The sequence below is a fragment of the Oncorhynchus masou genome, chromosome 18, assembly GCF_036934945.1.
Source record: "Oncorhynchus masou masou isolate Uvic2021 chromosome 18, UVic_Omas_1.1, whole genome shotgun sequence".
Taxonomy (NCBI): Eukaryota; Metazoa; Chordata; class Actinopteri; order Salmoniformes; family Salmonidae; genus Oncorhynchus; species Oncorhynchus masou.
This window is the reverse complement of record NC_088229.1, coordinates 74,167,278-74,189,686: the sequence shown is the minus strand read 5'-3', so window position 1 is coordinate 74,189,686 and position 22,409 is coordinate 74,167,278. Positions and strand designations below refer to the sequence as shown.

Below are 22,409 nucleotides of genomic sequence, written 5' to 3'. Positions count from 1 at the left end.
CTTTCACTTATACCGACAGGTGTTTCGATGAGGCTGGGTAAAAGAAAGCTCTTAATTGCCAGTCCCACACCGTGCTGATGTTGTCCACCCGGAGGGTGACCTTTCCAGAAGAAGGTGTAACCTTCTCCTCCTCTTTCAGGGAACCTTCATCCAGGAACCTGGTCTCACTCAGGGCAGCAATGTCAATATTGTAGCGCTTTAGTTCTGCACCAATCAAAGCTGTTCTCCGATTGGGGTCTATCGTTTATCAACGTCAGTGTCCAGAAGACTTCTGATGTTCCATGTCGCCAGTTTCAGGGTATTTTTAGCATTTTTTCAACCGCTGAGTGGAACTCCCGATAGGTGTGCGGTAGCTAGTATCTAGTGCCATTTCTAGGCCTCTTCCCAGCCGAGGTGAGCAGTGTGGCTCCTTAATAGGGCTGCTCAGTCACACAGGTGTCTGCCGAGAGCAGCTGCCAACTCTCACCTGCTGGCTCAGTCACACAGGTGTCTGCCGAGAGACTCTCACCTGCTGGCTCAGTCACACAGGTGTCTGCCGAGAGACTCTCACCTGCTGGCTCAGTCACACAGGTGTCTGCCGAGAGACTCTCACCTGCTGGCTCAGTCACACAGGTGTCTGCCGAGAGACTCTCACCTGCTGGCGACCCATGATAGTCCTGCGTTGCTGGCCTGCAGGGGTTCTGATTTTAAGGACTCCCGGTGCATTTACTCGTGCCCCCGTCACCAGACACCCCAACGCCGCCAGGCTTTAGTCCGGTTTCCGGTTTGATGGCTTCACCGAGGTCAGAAGAGGATACCGGCGGCGGAAAGGAAGTTATTTAAAGTGCTGCTTGAGGGTACGCAATCCCCAACGGCTTCACTGTCGGATGGTTGAAATCCCAGTGGCAAGGGGGGGAAACCCAGGAGGACCAGTATCTTCCACAGCTGCAGGAGGCTGCCGGACCTCCAGTCTGTTGGCATCCGCTCGCCGGTAAGCACGCTGCTTTTCTCTCAGGGTGTGCTCCCCTAACTTTTAGTCGTACCAGACTAACCAACAAGGCGGCGGGGGCAGTGGTTGATGGCTGCCAGGGCGTGTCCCACACAGAGGTGGGCTTGTACAGATGCATCTCTGAGGCACACCGCAGCTCCGAGATCCCCTGCCGGGTTAGTCTGGAGTTTCAAGACAACTCGTTAACGTGTGCTGTTCGCGAGGAGGCACCGCGGGAGGCTTTGTACCGGCAAGGGGAAACTTGTGCATGGAGCTGCTCCCCAATTCACCACAAAGGACGAGCCGGCGGCAGCGAGCTGTAACCGAGAGTATGTAAAGCACGTGGTAAGCGGGCGTTGTTGCAAGTTACCTCTTCCTAGACACTGCTGCACTAGACATGGTCACATGCACCCTGCTGTTGCCTGGCGACACACACAAACACCTGGACCTGGTACAACTCTCCTAAAGACACTCGCACTGTTTTCTGTGTGTACAGTATTGGAGTGGATGTTTATGTGCTGTGTATATATAATGAATGAAGAGCTACATTACATCATTAACTAAGTATTCTCTGTTGTCACCTGGTTAGCCTGGTCCCAGATCTGTTTGGTGCGGTCTTTCCAACTCCAATGGTCCAGTATGTAGGAATTTGGCAAACCAGCACAAACTGATCTGGGACCTGTCTTACCTGGTAGAGCCACACAGAGAGCTGTGGTTTGTATGTAATGTTGATCGTTTTGACTTTTCCGTGTATTCTAATAGGTCTGGAGAGAACAGGACCACCATGCATAAATGTTACACCTTCCTCATCTTTATGGTCTTACTGCTGCCCTCTCTAGGACTCAGCAGGTACTACATGTCTTTTTTTAAATAAATTAATAACATGTTTAGTTTTAGTTATTTTTTTATTTCACCTTTTATTTAACCAGGTAGGCTAGTTGAGAATAAGTTCTCATTTACAACTGCCACCTGGTCAAGATAAAGCAAAGCAGTTCGACACAAACAACAACACAGAGTTACACATGGAGTAAACAAATATATATATATATATATATATATATATATATTTTTTTTTTTAATATTTTTATATATATAAGTAGGCATACATTTGACATATATGTGGTCCTGGGAATCGAACCCACTATCCTGGCGTTGCTACAACGTTTTGGGACAGTTTCCCGAACACAGATCCTGGCCTAGCCATGGACCAAAATGTTCTTTCAATGGAACTTTCAATCCTATAAGAAGCCTTGTATGAGCCAGAAATAGGCCGTAGGGCAAGGAGCCTATCTCCTGTTTCTGTAGAGAGACAGCTTGATGTACCAGGACACCCCCTGGACAGGACACTAGTCTATCTCCTGTTTCTGTAGTGAGACAGCTTGATGTACAGGACACCCCCTGGACAGGACACTAGTCTATCTCCTGTTTCTGTAGTGAGACAGCTTGATGTACCAGGACACCCCCTGGACAGGACACTAGTCTATCTCCTGTTTCTGTAGAGAGACAGCTTGATGTACAGGACACCCCCTGGACAGGACAGTAGTCTATCTCCTGTTTCTGTAGTGAGACAGCTTGATGTACCAGGACACCCCCTAGACAGGACACTAGTCTATCTCCTGTTTCTGTAGAGAGACAGCTTGATGTACCAGGACACCCCCTAGACAGGACACTAGTCTATCTCCTGTTTCTGTAGTGAGACAGCTTGATGTACCAGGACACCCCCTGGACAGGACACTAGTCTATCTCCTGTTTCTGTAGTGAGACAGCTTGATGTACCAGGACACCCCCTGGACAGGACACTAGTCTATCTCCTGTTTCTGTAGTGAGACAGCTTGATGTACCAGGACACCCCCTGGACAGGACACTAGTCTGTCACAGGGCCTTACCCACAATCCACCTCCTTAATGCTGAGTGCCAAGCAGATTCGCATCATGTCCCATTTTTTTGAGTGTTTGGAGTCTGTCCCTTTATGGTCCCATGGACTCTAATACGATCATTATAATCCAATTCCTCTGACAACTGAACTGTTTCCTTCTTCCTTCCAGTCTGGATGTTTTCTTCCGATGGCTGTTTGACAAGCGTTTCCTGGCTGACGCTGCCGTGAGGTTTGAGTAAGTAGCAGTTCCTAGTTCCTCTCTATGTTCCTTCCTAGGTTCCCGCCATCTAGGGAGCTTTGAGCCTTTACCTTGTGCACTGTGGGGTCTGCTGTCCCACGTCCTGGCTCGTCGGGCCACGTCCTGGCTCGTCGGGCCACGTCCTGGCTCGTCGGGCCACGTCCTGGCTCGTCGGGCCACGTCCTGGATCGTCGGGCCACGTCCTGGATCGTCGGGCCACGTCCTGGATCGTCGGGCCACGTCCTGGCTCGTCGGGCCACGTCCTGGCTCGTCGGGCCACGTCCTGGCTCGTCGGGCCACGTCCTGGCTCGTCGGGCCACGTCCTGGCTCGTAGGGCCACGTCCTGGCTCGTAGGGCCACGTCCTGGCTCGTCGGGCCACGTCCTGGCTCGTCGGGTCACGTTCTGGCTCGTAATCTAAAGCTGTCAGTCTTATCTTAGTGGTGTTTGTAACAGTTATCTATCTTCGACCTGTCTATAATCAGAACAGCTTCCATATACTCTGTGTCCCTAATGGAACCAGCTGTTTAACTTAGTCTTTTAGAAGAGGCCACCTGGATTCCCAGGTCTAAATCCCAGGTCTAAATCAGACCACCTGTTGTCCCGGGTCTAAATCCCAGGTCTAAATCAGACCACCTGGTGTCCCAGGTCTATATCCCAGGTCTAAATCAGGCCACCTGGTGTCCCTGGTCTAAATCAGACCTGATAATAGGGGAAGAGTGAAACTGACTTAAGGTCCAGATCTACATTTCATGGGGTTAGAGCCTGACGGTGGGGGTTAGAGCCTGGTGGTGGAGGTTAGAGCCTGGTGGTGGAGGTTAGAGCCTGGTGGTGGAGGTTAGAGCCTGGTGGTGGAGGTTAGAGCCTGGTGGTGGAGGTTAGAGCCTGGTGGTGGAGGTTAGAGCCTGGTGGTGGAGGTTAGAGCCTGGTGGTGGAGGTTAGAGCCTGGTGGTGGAGGTTAGAGCCTGGTGGTGGAGGTTAGAGCCTGGTGGTGGAGGTTAGAGCCTGGCGGTGGAGGTTGGAGCCTGGCGGTGGAGGTTGGAGCCTGGCGGTGGAGGTTGGAGCCTGGCGGTGGAGGTTGGAGCCTGGCGGTGGGGGTTGGAGCCTGGCGGTGGGGGTTGGAGCCTGGCGGTGGGGTTGGAGCCTGGCGGTGGGGGCTGGAGCCTGGCGGTGGGGGTTGGAGCCTGGCGGTGGGGGGTTGGAGCCTGGCGGTGGGGGTTGGAGCCTGGCGGTGGGGGTTGGAGCCTGGCGGTGGAGTTTGGAGCCTGGCGGTGGAGTTTGGAGCCTGGCGGTGGAGGTTGGAGCCTGGCGGTGGAGGTTAGAGCCTGGCGGTGGAGGTTAGAGCCTGGCGGTGGAGGTTAGAGCCTGGCGGTGGAGGTTAGAGCCTGGCGGTGGAGGTTGGAGCCTGGCGGTGGAGGTTGGAGCCTGGCGGTGGAGGTTGGAGCCTGGCGGTGGAGGTTGGAGCCTGGCGGTGGAGGTTGGAGCCTGGCGGTGGAGGTTGGAGCCTGGCGGTGGAGGTTGGAGCCTGGCGGTGGGGGTTGGAGCCTGGCGGTGGGGGTTGGAGCCTGGCGGTGGGGGTTGGAGCCTGGCGGTGGGGGTTGGAGCCTGGCGGTGGGGGTTGGAGCCTGGCGGTGGGGGTTGGAGCCTGGCGGTGGGGGTTGGAGCCTGGCGGTGGGGGTTGGAGCCTGGCGGTGGAGGTTGGAGCCTGGCGGTGGAGGTTGGAGCCTGGCGGTGGAGGTTGGAGCCTGGCGGTGGAGGTTGGAGCCTGGCGGTGGAGGTTGGAGCCTGGATCGGTGGAGGTTGGAGCCTGGCGGTGGGGGTTGGAGCCTGGCGGTGGGGGTTGGAGCCTGGCGGTGGGGGTTGGAGCCTGGCGGTGGGGGTTGGAGCCTGGCGGTGGGGGTTAGAGCCTGGCGGTGGGGGTTAGAACCTGGCGGTATGGGTTAGAGCCTGGCGGTGGGTGTTGGAGCCTGGCGGTGGGTGTTGGAGCCTGGCGGTGGGGGTTGGAGCCTGGCGGTGGGGGTTGGAGCCTGGCGCTGGGGGTTGGAGCCTGGCGCTGGGGGTTGGAGCCTGGCGGTGGGGGTTGGAGCCTGGCGGTGGGGGTTAGTCATTAGAGTGAGTTGCCACACCTGGCCAACAGGCTTAAAATGAGTTACCACACCTATTCAATTGTCTCACAAGTGCCTAGGGTCTGAGATTCAGTGAGTAATATTGTTGTTGTGATGTCATTTCCTGTCTCACCCCCCCCCCATCCCTCATAATCTAACATTGTATTTCTTATCTTAGCCTTGTTTGTGCTAGAGGAGATCATTGTCACCTGACAATCAGACAATCAGAATCCATATTCTCTTCTCATATTGTGTCTTTATGGATCTGTCTGTTCTTTGGGTTTTAGTTTAGTCCTCTAGGAGGAAGTTAGTCTTTAATACCCCCCTTTTACACTATTGTACCGACCGGTACTGGACTGGCCTGGCGACACGTCCCACATCGTTTCACAAACATGCTGGAAATGGTCATGTGACTAGAACAGAACATATCCAATCCAGCGTAGGATGGTTCTGGTTGACACGATAGTGTGAAAAAGGTATGTTATTATTGTGATGTAATTTCCTGTCCCCCCCCCCCACCAGGTGTGTGTTCCTGCCTGACAACGGGGCGTTCTTTGTGAACTATGTCATCGCGTCGGCGTTCATCGGTAACGCCATGGATCTGCTGAGGATCCCTGGTCTGCTCATGTATATGACCCGGCTGTGTCTGGCTCGCTCTGCTGCCGAGAGACGCAACGTCAAGAGGGTGAGTAGAGGAGCGCCACCTGGTGGCCAGGAAGACCTCAGTCACATAATAAACTACATCTCATAATTAACTACATCCCATAATAAACTACATCTCATAATTAACTAAATCTCATAATTAACTACATCCCATAATAAACTACATCTCATAATAAACTACATCCCATAATAAACTACATCTCATAATAAACTACATCCCATAATAAACTACATCTCATAATAAACTACATCCCATAATAAACTACATCTCATAATTAACTACATCCCATAATAAACTACATCTCATAATAAACTACATCCCATAATTAACTAAATCTCATAATAAACTACATCACATAATTAACTACATCGCAACTAGGATGCACATAGTTATATCAAAGTGACAAGATAGTCGACTGACCGCTCTAACAATGAGGAGAATAAATGTACTGATTTGGGGGCGGAGTCGAGCCTCCTGCTTCACTTCTTCCTCTCTGGTTCGGGGTCAAATCCATTACAAAGCAATCAATTCAGGAAGTAAACTGTAATTCCAATAAGGAGAGCAATGAGGAAGTTGGAATTTCTATTTACTTCCTAAATTGAAATGGAATGAACCCCAACCATGACAAGCTATGCTTTTGTTGAACTGAGGCTTCCCTAAGGACATATCATAATATCCTCCTGTTAACGTGTGTCTCTCTGCATCATCAAGTTTTCCAATTCTATAATTATATCTCTACGTTCTGCAACACTAAGCGAATGAGTTGCCGTTCTAATATTTTATTTCTATACTTTACAGCACCAAACGTATGAGTTCCAGTTCTGTAACTCTATTTCTATGCTCTGCAGCACCAGGCGTATGAGTTCCAGTTCTGTAACTCTATTTCTGTGTTCTGCAGCACCAGGCGTATGAGTTCCAGTTCTATAACTCTATTTCTATGCTCTGCAGCACCAGGCGTATGAGTTCCAGTTCTATAACTCTATTTCTATGCTCTGCAGCACCAGGCGTATGAGTTCCTGTTCTATAACTCTATTTCTGTGTTCTGCAGCACTAGGCGTATGAGTTCCAGTTCTATAACTCTATTTCTATGCCCTGCAGCACCAGGCGTATGAGTTCCAGTTCTATAACTCTATTTCTATGCTCTGCAGCACCAGGCGTATGAGTTCCAGTTCTATAACTCTATTTCTATGCTCTGCAGCACCAGGCGTATGAGTTCCTGTTCTATAACTCTATTTCTGTGTTCTGCAGCACTAGGCGTATGAGTTCTAGTTCTATAACTCTATTTCTATGCTCTGCAGCACCAGGCGTATGAGTTCCAGTTCTATAACTCTATTTCTATGCTCTGCAGCACCAGGCGTATGAGTTCCAGTTCTATAACTCTATTTCTATGCTCTGCAGCACCAGGCGTATGAGTTCCAGTTCTATAACTCTATTTCTATGCTCTGCAGCACCAGGCGTATGAGTTCTAGTTCTATAACTCTATTTCTATGCTCTGCAGCACCAGGCGTATGAGTTCTAGTTCTATAACTCTATTTCTATGCTCTGCAGCACCAGGCGTATGAGTTCCAGTTCTATAACTCTATTTCTATGCTCTGCAGCACCAGGCGTATGAGTTCCAGTTCTATAACTCTATTTCTGTGTTCTGCAGCACCAGGCGTATGAGTTCTAGTTCTATAACTCTATTTCTATGCTCTGCAGCACCAGGCGTATGAGTTCCAGTTCTATAACTCTATTTCTGTGTTCTGCAGCACCAGGCGTATGAGTTCTAGTTCTATAACTCTATTTCTATGCTCTGCAGCACCAGGCGTATGAGTTCCAGTTCTATAACTCTATTTCTATGCTCTGCAGCACCAGGCGTATGAGTTCCAGTTCTATAACTCTATTTCTATGCTCTGCAGCACCAGGCGTATGAGTTCCAGTTCGGGGCGGCCTATGCCTGGATGATGTGTGTCTTCACTGTGGTCATGACATACAGCATCACCTGTCCAATCATCGTCCCCTTCGGTGAGCTGAGATCCACAGCCTCAGAGTACCACTAGTTTCTATCACACAGCCTCAGAGTACCACTAGTTTCTATCACACAGCCTCAGAGTACCACTAGTTTCTATCACACAGCCTCAGAGTACCACTGGTTTCTATCACACAGCCTCAGAGTACCACTGGTTTCTATCACACAGCCTCAGAGTACCACTGGTTTCTATCACACAGCCTCAGAGTACCACTGGTTTCTATCACACAGCCTCAGAGTACCACTAGTTTCTATCACACAGCCTCAGAGTACCACTAGTTTCTATCACACAGCCTCAGAGTACCACTAGTTTCTATCACACAGCCTCAGAGTACCACTGGTTTCTATCACACAGCCTCAGAGTACCACTGGTTTCTATCACACAGCCTCAGAGTACCACTAGTTTCTATCACACAGCCTCAGAGTACCACTAGTTTCTATCACACAGCCTCAGAGTACCACTAGTTTCTATCACACAGCCTCAGAGTACCACTAGTTTCTATCACACAGCCTCAGAGTACCACTGGTTTCTATCACACAGCCTCAGAGTACCACTGGTTTCTATCACACAGCCTCAGAGTACCACTGTTGGTTTCTATCACACAGCCTCAGAGTACCACTGGTTTCTATCACACAGCCTCAGAGTACCACTGGTTTCTATCACACAGCCTCAGAGTACCACTGGTTTCTATCACACAGCCTCAGAGTACCACTGGTTTCTATCACACAGCCTCAGAGTACCACTGTTGGTTTCTATCACACAGCCTCAGAGTACCACTGTTGGTTTTTTCTTTGTCCCTCTCTCCTGTTTCTCGCTCTCCTCCCACCTCCCCCTTTCTCGCCCTCTCTCCCTGCCTCCCTCTTTCTCTCTTTTACTCGCTCGCACTCTCTTTCTCCTGTCTCCCTTCCTCCCTCTCCTCTCTCTCTTTCCTCCACCTTCCTCTCTCTCTCTCTCTTTCCTCCACCTTCCTCTCTCTCTCTCTCTTTCCTCCACCTTCCCCTCTCTCTCTCTCTTTCCTCCACCTTCCTCTCTCTCTCTCTCTCTTTCCTCCACCTTCCTCCCTCTCCTCTCTCTCTTTCCTCCACCTTCCTCCCTCTCTCTCTCTCTTTCCTCCACCTTCCTCCCTCTCCTCTCTCTCTACCCACCTTCCTCCCTCTCCTCTCTCTCTCTACCCACCTTCCTCCCTCTCCTATCTCTCTCTCCTCCACCTTCCTCTCTCCTCTCTCTCTCCTCCACCTTCCTCTCTCTCCTCTCTCCTCCACCTTCCTCCCTCTCCTCCACCTTCCTCCCTCTCCTCCACCTTCCTCTCTCCTCTCTCTCTCCTCCACCGTCCTCTCTCCTCTCTCTCTCCTCCACCTTCCTCTCTCTCCTCCACCTTCCTCTCTCTCCTCCACCTTCCTCTCTCTCCTCTCTCCTCCACCTTTCTCTCTCTCCTCCACCTTCCTCTCTCTCCTCTCTCCTCCACCTTCCTCTCTCCTCTCTCCTCCACATTCCTCCCTCTCCTCCACCTTCCTCCCTCTCCTCTCTCTCTCTCTCTCCTCCACCTTCCTCTCTCCTCTCTCTCCCTCCACCTTCCTCTCTCTCTCTCTCCTCCACCTTCCTCTCTCCTCTCTCTCTCCTCCACCTTCCTCTCTCTCCTCCACCTTCCTCTCTCTCCTCCTCCACCTTCCTCTCTCTCCTCCACCTTCCTCTCTCTCCTCCACCTTCCTCTCTCTCCTCTCTCCTCCACCTTCCTCCCTCTCTCTCTCTCCTCCACCTTCCTCCTTCTCTCTCTCTCTCTCTCTCCTCCACCTTCCTCCCTCTCCTCTCTCTCTCTCTCTCTCTCCTCCTCCACCTTCCTCCCTCTCCTCTCTCTCTCTCTCCTCCACCTTCCTCCCTCTCCTCTACCTTCCTCCCTCTCCTCTCTCTCTCTCTCCTCCACCTTCCTCCCTCTCCTCTCTCTCTCTCCTCCACCTTCCTCCCTCTCCTCTACCTTCCTCCCTCTCCTCTCTCTCTCTCTCCTCCACCTCTCTCTCTCTCTCTCTCTCTCTCTCTCTCTCTCTCTCTCTCTCCCTCTCCTCTCTCTCTCTCCTCCACCTTCCTCCCTCTCTCCAGGTCTGATGTACATGCTGTTGAAGCACCTGGCAGATCGCTACAACATGTACTATGCCTACCTTCCCTCCAAGCTGGACAAGAAGATCCACTCTGGGGCCGTCAACCAGGTGGTGGCAGCACCTATCCTCTGTCTCTTCTGGCTCCTGTTCTTCTCCACTCTCCGCACAGGTACGAGGTCGCCACCTAGTGGCCGTTCTGGGTCATAACCTGGCTATCTCATATTTATAGGGTGTGTCACGTTCATTTATTTAACCTTTATTTAACTTTTCAAGTCAGTTAAGAACAAATTCTTATTTACAATGGCGGCCTACCCCGGGAAAACCCTAATGACGCTGGGCCAATTGTACGCCGCCCAATGGGATTCCCAATCGCAGCTGTTTATGATAAGTCCTGGAATCGAACCATCGTCTGTAGTGATGCCTCTAGCACTGAGATGCATTACCTCAGACCGCTGAACCAGGGTCTGTAGTGATGCCTCTAGCACTGAGATGCAGTACCTCAGACCGCTGAACCAGGGTCTGTAATGACGCCTCTAGCACTGAGATGCAGTACCTCAGACCGCTGAACCAGGGTCTGTAGTGACGCCTCTAGCACTGAGATGCAGTGCCTCAGACCGCTGAACCAGGGTCTGTAGTGACGCCCCACTGAACCAGGGTCTGTAGTGACGCCTCTAGCACTGAGATGCAGTACCTCAGACCGCTGAACCAGGGTCTGTAGTGATGCCTCTAGCACTGAGATGCATTACCTCAGACCACTGAACCAGGGTCTGTAGTGACGCCCCTCTGAACCAGGGTCTGGAGTGACGCCCCGCTGAACCAGGGTCTGTAGTGACGCCCCACTGAACCAGGGTCTGTACTAACGCCTCTAGCACTGAGATGCAGTGAACCACAAATGGAACCCTATTCCCGATGTAGTGCACTGCTTTTGACTAGGGACCATAGGGAACGCATCCTACTGACTACGCTGATTCTCTTCTGTTTCAGGTTTCTCAGCCCCTACCTCTATGTTTACCTTCATCGTCCTGATCATCACCATCATCGTCTGCTTGTCCCATGTCTGTTTCGGACACTTCAAATATCTCAGCGCTCACAACTACAAGGTAAAGAAAGCACTTCTTATTTATAATGCTGGAGTGTTTTATATTGTATGAATTTAGCCAGGAAAGTAATTGAGAACACAATATCTTGTACCATAAGGATCCTGAATGAAATATGAGACAAATTATGCATAAATTATGCATTTTATAGACAAGAGTATATTATTGCAATCTTAAAATCTCATTGGGGGAAACTTAAGTTAACGTTTATATGTTAAAACAACGTTAGGATCGGTAACGTTAAGAAACAAATCCCGTCCAATGTTTTCCCCCACAAAATAAAATGACAGTGCAGTTATCACAAAAACAGAATATTGTCCTTGTATCCTAACTTTGATGATGAGCTACGAAGGTCTGGGGAAAGTTGGGTCATTTGAAATTAAACCAGAGGGGAAGAGGTGAACTTTAGGCTCTACTGTGGGGAATTTGAGAGGCCTTCAAGACGAGACATTGTGAGATACAGCTCACCAAGACATATGTACCCAGTTCTGCCACTCCTCTCCCCTCTCTCTCCCTCACACTGGCCTGCCCTTCGGTCTGTTGCCTGTAGACTCTCCTAGCTAACATATGTACCCAGTTCTGCCTCTCCTCTCCTCTCTCTCTCCCTCACACTGGCCTGCCCTTCGGTCTGTTGCCTGTAGACTCTCCTAGCTAACATATGTACCCAGTTCTGCCTAGCCTCTCCTCTCTCTCCCTCACACTGGCCTGCCCTTCGGTCTGTTGCCTGTAGACTCTCCTAGCTAACATATGTACCCAGTTCTGCCTAGCCTCTCCTCTCTCTCTCCCTCACACTGGCCTGCCCTTCGGTCTGTTGCCTGTAGACTCTCCTAGTTAACACACGTGGAATTGTTTCAAGATGGTCATAACATGGAACGTTTAGCTATTTGATTTTGGATTTTAGGACCCCTTTAGGGTGAACCCCCCCCCCAAAAACAATATTACAACATTTTGATAAAAATCTTGATTTGGCCTTTACAACTATAGCCCATAGAAACACATTGAATAGCAATTAATATCAAATACTTTCGTTCTTATTCTGCCGGTATCGATAGTCTTAAGAGTTTGACCACGTGGGATAGTTAAAAGATTCAGCAATCTACTTTAACCTTATTTCCTTCTGTGATAGAGGTACTTGTCTCGTCTCGACCCTCAAAGCCCTCTCGTCATCGAGGTAAGCTGGTCTGAAGTGGGGAAACCCAGGTGGGGGTTTTATTCGGAACATAGAAAAGGGGCGGTCCCATGACACCGGGTCCTGCTAGGGGGGCGGTCCCATGACGCCGGGTCCTGCTAGGGGGGCGGTCCCATGACGCCGGGTCCTGCCTGTGCTCGGGGGGCGGTCCCATGACGCTGGGTCCTGCTAGGGGGCGGTCCCATGACGCCGGGTCCTGCTAGGGGGGCGGTCCCATGACGCCGGGTCCTGCTAGGGGGGCGGTCCCATGACGCCGGGTCCTGCTCGGGGGGCGGTCCCATGACGCCGGGTCCTGCTCGGGGGGGCGGTCCCATGACGCCGGGTCCTGCTAGGGGGGCGGTCCCATGACGCCGGGTCCTGCTAGGGGGGCGGTCCCATGACGCCGGGTCCTGCTCGGGGGGCGGTCCCATGACGCCGGGTCCTGCTCGGGGGGCGGTCCCATGACGCCGGGTCCTGCTCGGGGGGCGGTCCCATGACGCCGGGTCCTGCTCGGGGGGGCGGTCCCATGACGCCGGGTCCTGCTAGGGGGGGCGGTCCCATGACGCCGGGTCCTGCTAGGGGGGGCGGTCCCATGACGCCGGGTCCTGCTAGGGGGGGCGGTCCCATGACACCGGGTCTTGCTAGGGGGGGCGGTCCCATGACGCCAGGTCCTGCTAGGGGGCGGTCCCAGGACGACGGTCCCCAAACTGTTGCCACAGAGTTGGAAGCACTGAATCGTCAAGAATGTAATTGGATGCTGTAGCATTAAGATTTCCCTTCACTGGAACCAAGGGGCCCGAACCACGAAAAACGGCCTCAGACCATTATTCCTGTACAGTTGGCACTGTGGATTGGGGCAGGTAGCGTTCTCCTGGCATCTGCCAAACCCAGATTTATCAGTCAGACTGCCAGATGGTGAAGCGTGATTCATCGCTCCAGAGTCCAATGGCGGCGAGCTTTACACCACTCCAGCTGACGCTTGGCATTACGCATGGTGATCTTAGGCTTGTGTACAGATGCTCGGCCATGGAAACCCATTTCATGAAGCTCCCGACGAACAGTTCTTGTGCTGACGTTGCTCCCAGAGGCAGTTTGGAACCTGGTAGTGAGTGTTGCAACCGAGGACAGATGATGTTGTTACTCCTGGACGTTTCCACTTCACAACAACAGCACTTACAGTTGACCCGAATCAGCTCTTGCAGGGAAGACATTTTAACAAACTGACTTGTTGGGAAGGTGGCATCGCATGGCGGTGCCACGTTGAAAGTCACTGAGCTCTTCAGTAAAGGCCATTCTACCGCCAATGTTTGTCTATGGAGATTGCATGGCTGTGTGCTCCATTTTATACACCTGTCAGCAACGGGTGGGGCTGAAATAGCCGAATCCACTAATTTGAAGGGGTGTCCACATACTTTAGTGTATATATATATATATAGTGTATGAATTTGACTGTCTGAAAAGGTCCTTCTGATTGTAAAATGTGTTCGTTTTTTTAATGTTATCAATTGTGCTATGGACACGTTACCGTAGCTGGGTTGTCTCTATGGACACGTTACCGTAGCTGGGTTGTCTCTATGGACACATTACCGTAGCTGGGTTGTCTCTATGGACACGTTACCGTAGCTGGGTTCTGTAAAGGGTTGTCTCTATGGACACGTTACCATAGCTGGGTTGTCTCTATGGACACGTTACCGTAGCTGGGTTGTCTCTATGGACACGTTACCGTAGCTGTGTTCTGTAAAGGGTTGTCTCTATGGACACGTTACCGTAGCTGGGTTGTCTCTATGGACACGTTACCGTAGCTGGGTTGTCTCTATGGACACGTTACCGTAGCTGTGTTCTGTAAAGGGTTGTCTCTATGGACACGTTACCGTAGCTGGGTTGTCTCTATGGACACGTTACCGTAGCTGTGTTCTGTAAAGGGTTGTCTCTATGGACACGTTACCGTAGCTGGGTTGTCTCTATGGACACGTTACCATAGCTGGGTTCTGTAAAGGGTTGTCTCTATGGACACATTACCGTAGCTGTGTTCTGTAAAGGGTTGTCTCTATGGACACGTTACCGTAGCTGGGTTGTCTCTATGGACACGTTACCGTAGCTGGGTTGTCTCTATGGACACGTTACCGTAGCTGGGTTGTCTCTATGGACACGTTACCGTAGCTGGGTTGTCTCTATGGACACATTACCGTAGCTGTGTTCTGTAAAGGGTTGTCTCTATGGACACGTTACCGTAGCTGGGTTGTCTCTATGGACACATTACCGTAGCTGGGTTCTGTAAAGGGTTGTCTCTATGGACACATTACCGTAGCTGTGTTCTGTAAAGGGTTGTCTCTATGGACACATTACCGTAGCTGGGTTCTGTAAAGGGTTGTCTCTATGGACACGTTACCGTAGCTGGGTTGTCTCTATGGACACGTTACCGTAGCTGGGTTGTCTCTATGGACACGTTACCGTAGCTGGGTTGTCTCTATGGACACGTTACCGTAGCTGGGTTGTCTCTATGGACACGTTACCGTAGCTGGGTTGTCTCTATGGACACGTTACCGTAGCTGGGTTGTCTCTATGGACACGTTACCGTAGCTGGGTTGTCTCTATGGACACGTTACCGTAGCTGTTCTGTAAAGGGTTGTCTCTATGGACACGTTACCGTAGCTGTGTTCTGTAAAGGGTTGTCTCTATGGACACGTTACCGTAGCTGGGTTGTCTCTATGGACACGTTACTGTAGCTGTGTTCTGTAAAGGGTTGTCTCTATGGACACGTTACCGTAGCTGTGTTCTGTAAAGGGTTGTCTCTATGGACACGTTACCGTAGCTGTGTTCTGTAAAGGGTTGTCTCTATGGACACGTTACCGAAGCTGTGTTCTGTAAAGGGTTGTCTCTATGGACACGTTACCGTAGCTGTGTTCTGTAAAGGGTTGTCTCTATGGACACATTACCGTAGCTGTGTTCTGTAAAGGGTTGTCTCTATGGACACATTACCGTAGCTGTGTTCTGTAAAGGGTTGTCTCTATGGACACATTACCGTAGCTGGGTTGTCTCTATGGACACCTTAGTGAGCAAGGAGGCCTATAAACGTGACTCAGTTACACCAGCTCTGTCAGGAGGAATGGGCCAAAATTCACACAGCTTATTGTGGGAAGCTTGTGGAAGGCTACTCGAAACGTTTGACCCAAGTTAAACAATTTAAAGACAATGCTACCAAATACTAATTGAGTGTATGTAAACTTCTGACCCACTGGGAATGTGATGAAAGAAATAAAAGCTGAAATAAATCATTCTCTCTACTATTATCCTGACATTTCACATTCTTAAAATAAAGTGCTGATCCTAACTGACCTAAGACAGGGAATTTTTACTAGGATTAAATATCAGGAATTGTGAAAAACTGACTTTTTAAATGTATTTGGCTAAGGCGTATGTAAACTTCCGACTTTAACTGTATTATAATAGTGTGTGTTTATATTTTCTCCCATCTCTTTGTGTGTGTCCCCAGATTGACGCGGAGAATGTGGATGGGGTGGAGAACGGTCGTCCAGCACGCACTTCTCCCTTCAATAAGTCAGCAGTAAGTACCGTTTCCTCAGCCTAGACGACCTCAACCTCCATCTCTCACACTGACCTTTCTCCTCCTTTCTATCCCTCCTCTCTTCTTCTTCTTCTTCTTCTTCTTCTTTCCCAACAACAGCAGATGTACATTGCCTCAGTCCTCCAGGACCCCAGTTTAGACGAGCTGGGTTCGGCTGGCAGCGGGGTCAGCGAGGGTTCGCAGGACGAGGAGATCATCCAAGTGGGGAACAGCCTCAATGAGGCCGACTTCCAGGTAGCCTGCCGACGTGCCCTTTGAGCAAGGAGCTTCAATTCTTGTAATTTCTCCCAGGGGGGGGGGCTTAACTTCCAACTCCTCGTGTGTGTGTGTGTCCTCGGGTTGTTGTGAGCATAAAGATAAGTTTCTCTTTCTCTGCAAGTGATTGGACAATAAAGTATTCTCCTTTTTTTCTCCCAGAGCGGCGAGGACAGTCTCCTCGCTAACGAGGTGCGGCACTGACGTCAGGAGACGCCGGAGACGGTTGTCAGGGTGGAGACGGAGGACGGGGAGAGAGGAGCAGAGACTGAGATGGCAGAAACTGAAGTTTAATTTCACCGACTGGATGGATGCACTGACCTAGTGAATTAAGCTAACAGTGCTGAAACGGACAGACAAAAGACACGGATAGACCACTAACCTTAAAGTCCTGAACAGGCTATTACATTATCTACACACACACACACACATAGCGAGAGAGAGAATGTGTCTACTAAAGGACTGGTAACTCTCCCTTCCAACTATTGATCTAGCGCTGACTGTGAAGGAGGGATCTTTCCTTCCCATAATCCTTTGCCTGTTCTGCCTGCACCCCTAATCGTCTCTGTGCCCTAGAGGCTTCGTCACAATAAGCAGCCTAATATGAGAAGATGAAGATGAAGAAGAGGAGGAGGAGAAATGTCTGTCAGCATCACACACACACACTGTTCGCCTGCTCCGGTCCCCCCCCCCTACTCTGTCCCGACGGTCTCCGGGCGTCTCTGGATGGTTCCAAAGGAAAAAAGAAAAAAAAGGAATGTGGTCACCGTGACGACACCATGACGACGGCCACTGTAACAAACTGAACTAAACACTCCTCTGCTTTCCTTTTTTTTTGTTCAGCAACAAAAACTCTGGATTTGTAAAATGTAAAATAGCCTTTTTTTGGGGGGGGAAATGGTATTTATTTTTAGGCATGGTTATTTTTAAGTTGGTCTGAAAACTTTAATAATCAATTAACTACTTGTTTCGACATTTAAAACAAAGAAGCAACTGTGGATGGATGGATCATGGAATGTGGATACTGTAACAACAAGGTCACTCTGTCTTCTGGCCTGTTCTGCCCTGAGCGACTGTAGTGGGACTGCGGCTCCAGACTGAGCCCTAATGGAGCCGCCCTGACATAACTGAAGGCAGAAGGCAGCCCAGAGCCCCTAGTGGACAGGAGGATGCCCCAGGAAGCAGATGTGACGTGGATATGACAGCCCAAACCTCTACCCTGTTTTGTGTCCCACAACTTTGGTTCCCAAAATTGTCCCAGAGTTCGCAGGTTTTTCAATAGGCTGGTTAGAAGTTTATTGGAATGAGGGATTTCTGGGAAAAACCTAGGAACTTTGGGAAATATTCTGTAATTGTGCAGCCTCAGCCTCCTATCGCGGCTAGGACTCTGTGGGACCGTGTTCTTCGGTAGAGGGAGAGCTTGACCCTTGAACTCTTGGTCTGTGACCTGTAGTTTCCCCCAGGCCTCTCCTCCCTGTTACTATGGACGCGTTCAGCAGGGGGCGTGCACAACGCTGTTGAACCTTCTTAACATTTCTATCTACAACGTTCCACAACGTTTGCCTCCTGAATGTGACCCTGACCCCTGCTCTGACTGGCCAGTCTCTGTGACCTGACCCCTGCTCTGACTGGCCTGTCTCTGTGACCCTGACCTGTCTCTGTGACCCTGGCCTGTCTCTGACCCTGGCCCCTGCTCTGACTGGCCTGTCTCTGTGACTCTGACCTGTCTCTGTGACCCTGGCCTGTCTCTAACCCTGGCCCCTGCTCTGACTGGCCCGTCTCTGTGACCCTGACCTGTCTCTGTGACCCTGACCTGTCTCTGTGACCCTGACCTGTCTCTGTGACCCTGGCCTGTCTCTGACCCTGGCCCCTGCTCTGACTGGCCCATCTCTGTGACCCTGGCCCCCTGCTCTGACTGACCCGTCTCTGTGATCCTGGCCTGTCTCTGTGACCCTGACCTGTCTCTGTGACCCTGGCCTGTCTCTGAACCTGGCCCCTGCTCTGACTGGCCCATCTCTGTGACCCTGGCCCCCTGCTCTGACTGACCCGTCTCTGTGACCCTGGCCTGTCTCTGACCCTGCCCCCTGCTCTGACTGACCCGTCTCTGTGACCCTGGCCTGTCTCTGTGACCCTGGCCCCTGCTCTGACTGGCCCGTCTCTGTGATCCTGGCCCGTCTCTGTGACCCTGCCCCCTGCTCTGACTGGCCTGTCTCTGTGACCCTGGCCCCCTGCTCTGACTGCCCCCTGCTCTGACTGGCCTGTCTCTGACCCTGGCCCGTCTCTGTGACCCTGCCCCCTGCACTGACTGGCCCGTCGCTGTGATCCTGGCCCGTCTCTGTGACCCTGCCCCCTGCTCTGACTGGCCTGTCTCTGTGACCCTGGCCCCCTGCTCTGACTGCCCCCTGCTCTGACTGGCCTGTCTCTGTGACCCTGGCCCCCTGCTCTGACTGCCCCCTGATCTGACTGGCCTGTCGCTGTGACCCTGGCCCCCTGCTCTGACTGCCCCCTGATCTGACTGGCCTGTCGCTGTGACCCTGGCCCGTCTCTGTGACCCTGCCCCCTGCACTGACTGGCCTGTCTCTGTGACCCTGGCCCCCTGCTCTGACTGCCCCCTGCTCTGACTGGCCTGTCTCTGTGACCCTGGCCCGTCTCTGTGACCCTGCCCCCTGCTCTGACTGCCCCCTGATCTGACTGGCCTGTTGCTGTGACCCTGGCCCGTCTCTGTGACCCTGACCCCTGCTCTGACTGCCCCCTGCTCTGACTGGCCTGTCTCTGACCCTGGCCCGTCTCTGTGACCCTGCCCCCTGCACTGACTGGCCTGTCTCTGTGACCCTGGCCCCCTGCTCTGACTGCCCCCTGCTCTGACTGGCCTGTCTCTGTGACCCTGGCCCGTCTCTGTGACCCTGACCCCTGCTCTGACTGCCCCCTGCTCTGACTGGCCTGTCTCTGACCCTGACCCCTGCTCTGACTGGCCCGTCTCTTTGACCCTGACCCCTGCTCTGACTGCCCCGTCTCTGACCCTGACCCCTGCTCTGACTGGCCCCTGCTCTGACTGGCCCGTCTCTGACCCTGGCCCGTCTCTGACCCTGACCCCTGCTCTGACTGGCCCCTGCTCTGACTGGCCCGTCTCTGACCCTGGCCCTTCTCTGTGACCCTGACCCCTGCTCTGACTAGCCCGTCTCTGTGACCCTGGCCAGTCTCTGTGACCCAGACCCCTGCTCTGACTGGCCCCATCTCTGTGACCCTGACCCCTGCTCTGACTGGCCTGTCTCTGTGACCCTGGCCCGTCTCTGTGACCCTGACCCCTGCTCTGACTGGCCCCGTCTCTGTGACCCTGACCCCTGCTCTGACTGGCCCCGTCTCTGTGACCCTGGCCCGTCTCTGTGTTCTAGCTCCTCTAGTGACTCTCATCTCAAGATAAGCCTCTTTATGTTGGTGTTCACATCACTGTACAGAAGGTTGTTTCACTGTCTTGTTAGTTGGTTTGAACATTTTTATTTTATTTAAGAAAAATAATAATAATCTTTGTAGGATGTAGGAAGGTTTTCTCCTTTCTGCCAACTCTGTAACCTGTGTCCCGTTTTAGATGGCTTCAGGGTAGCCTAGTGGTTAGAGCGTTGGACTAGTAACCGGAAGGTTGCAAGTTCAAATCCCTGAGCTGACAAGGTACAAATCTGTCGTTCTGCCCCTGAACAAGGCAGTTAACCCACTGTTCCTAGGCCGTCATTGAAAATAAGAATTTGTTCTTAACTGACTTGCCTAGTTAAATAAAGGTAAAATAAATAAAAATAAAGATGGGTTTAGGGATTATCTTCAATAACGACGTGAATATTGAGACTACCGTGATGCTGCATCATGTAGAGGTGTATATTGTAAACAGTGTAGATGATTTATGGAGCATTGTTACAAACGACAACAGTGTCCCAACTGCCACCTGGAGTGCTGTTGAACCTCGTGGGTTACTATGGTGACGTGTACAGAAATCACGGCTCAGTCAGGACGGAACAGACCGACTGCGCCAAACGTCTGGGTCCCACGTGGAGTCCTATTCCCTATTTAGTGCGCTACTTTTGGGCGGGGCCCATAGGGCTCAGTACTGTAATAGGGAGGACGTGTAAAAAAGAGTCTTAATTACTGTAAGACTTGATCAATGTTTTTATTGATATTTTTAGGCGTATTGTGGTTGAACAGAATACTAGCAATTACTACGGAATCTGGTAAAATCTACATGGATGATACCAAATCCATAATTTATTTTTATTTTTTATTCTCTTTACTTCAAGTTGTTCTGCAATAATCATGATGTCATGTTGCTCTCTTCAACTTGTTACAATATTCCACTGATAGAACCAATGACCAGCTTAGTTTTCTTCCAAAGTGAGGCAGAACAGATTTTTCATAGCCTGGTTTAACCTTCAGGGATCTACTACAAAACAGGATCAATTTAGTTAGCCAGCTAACTTTGATAAACAAGAGATAACTATTGATTGTCTCGTTCATAAAGAAAGCTTACCGTTCGATGTGTATTTTTGTTGAGTCATCTCGACCGTGCCCATTCAGTTAGCTGGCTAAATCATTGATCCTGCTTTGTAGTGTACATCTCAGAGCAGGTTTAGCCGAGCTATGTGCTATATACTGTTAGATAGAAACAATTAACTTGTGTATAAAACTCCTTGGTTCCACATTGTGGATATACAAAAAATAAACATGAACAAATATCCTGTGTCCTTATGGGTTCATTTGGGAAGTCAGTCACTGGACTGAACCAATAAATGCTGAGCTCTTATTGTGATGTCACTTCGGCTTGTTCAGAAGCCCCCCCCCCGGAAGAGAAATAAGCTTAAACCAAGTAACAAATCTACTGCATAGTACAGATTTGATGTACTATATAGCACTAGTATACACGGGATGTACTGTTGGTTTCTGTACAGTAAAAAACGATGGACTCACTCCCTATTAAACAACTTCTTTTTTTTATTTTAAGGCATTACGTTTGTATCAGGAGTTCTGTAAGAATAGTATAATATATCATATTATAATAATAATAATATATACACTGAGTTACAAAACATTACAAACACACTGATATTGAGTTGCTCCCCCTCCTCTCCCCCTTTACCCTCAGAACAGCCATTGGGCTGGAGGTTCTTCTTGGTTGGTGGACCATTCTTGATGCATCGGGGAAACGGGTCAGTGTGGGGAAAACCCCAGCGGCGTTGCAGTTCTTGACACACTCAAACCGGTGCGCCTGGCGTATACTACCATAACCCCGTTCAAAAGGGGCACTTCAAAATATTTGATCTTGCCCATTCACCCCCTCTGAATGGCACACGTACACAATCCATGTGCCAAATGTCTCGAGGCTTAGCCTGGCTCCTCCCCTTCACCGACACCGATTTGAAGTGGATTTAACAGAGTGGCGTCAATAAGGGATCATATCTTTCACCTGGATTCACCTGCTCAGTCTATGTCATGGAAAGAGCAGGCGTTCTTAATGTTTTGCATATTAGTATTATTATAAATGGCATATCTACTCTACTAGTTACAGGTACAACCATGGCAGACTAGTTACAGGTACAACCATGGCAGACTAGTTACAGCTACAACCATGGCAGACTAGTTACAACCATGGCAGACTAGTTACAGGTACAACCATGGCAGTACAACCATGGCAGACTAGTTACAGGTACAACCATGGCAGACTAGTTACAGGTACAACCATGGCAGACTAGTTACAAGTACAACCATGGCAGACTAGTTACAGGTACAACCATGGCAGACTAGTTACAGCTACAACCATGGCAGACTAGTTACAGGTACAACCATGACAGACTAGTTACAGGTACAACCATGGCAGACTAGTTACAGGTACAACCATGGCAGACTAGTTACAGCTACAACCATGGCAGACTAGTTACAGGTACAACCATGGCAGACTAGTTACAGGTACAACCATGGCAGACTAGTTACAGGTACAACCATGGCAGACTAGTTACAGGTACAACCATGGCAGACTAGTTACAGCTACAACCATGGCAGACTAGTTACAGGTACAACCATGGCAGACTAGTTACAGGTACAACCATGACAGACTAGTTACAGACACAACCATGGCAGACTAGTTACAGGTACAACAGACTAGTTACAGGTACAACCATGGCAGACTAGTTACAGGTACAACCATGGCAGACTAGTTACAGGTACAACCATGGCAGACTAGTTACAGGTACAACAGACTAGTTACAGGTACAACCATGGCAGACTAGTTACAGGTACAACCATGGCAGACTAGTTACAGGTACAACCATGGCAGACTAGTTACAGGTACAACAGACTAGTTACAGGTACAACCA

General features: G+C 50.6%; 1 protein-coding gene across 2 annotated transcripts in view; it reads left to right on the top strand.

Moving 5' to 3' along the window:
• The window catches only part of LOC135505260 (CSC1-like protein 2), a 99,948-nt gene extending 79,174 nt beyond the window's left edge, over positions 1-20,774 (top strand). For both annotated transcript variants that reach the window (XM_064924466.1, XM_064924467.1), the window contains 9 exons: positions 1,730-1,816; positions 3,013-3,078; positions 5,707-5,869; positions 7,747-7,852; positions 9,952-10,119; positions 10,935-11,050; positions 15,709-15,780; positions 15,901-16,035; positions 16,219-20,774. In XM_064924466.1, coding sequence (XP_064780538.1) covers positions 1,730-1,816; positions 3,013-3,078; positions 5,707-5,869; positions 7,747-7,852; positions 9,952-10,119; positions 10,935-11,050; positions 15,709-15,780; positions 15,901-16,035; positions 16,219-16,260 — 955 coding nt within the window. In that variant the 3' untranslated portion in view covers positions 16,261-20,774. The remainder of the gene's footprint in view (positions 1-1,729; positions 1,817-3,012; positions 3,079-5,706; positions 5,870-7,746; positions 7,853-9,951; positions 10,120-10,934; positions 11,051-15,708; positions 15,781-15,900; positions 16,036-16,218) is intronic.
• The last annotated feature ends 1,635 nt before the right edge of the window (positions 20,775-22,409 follow it).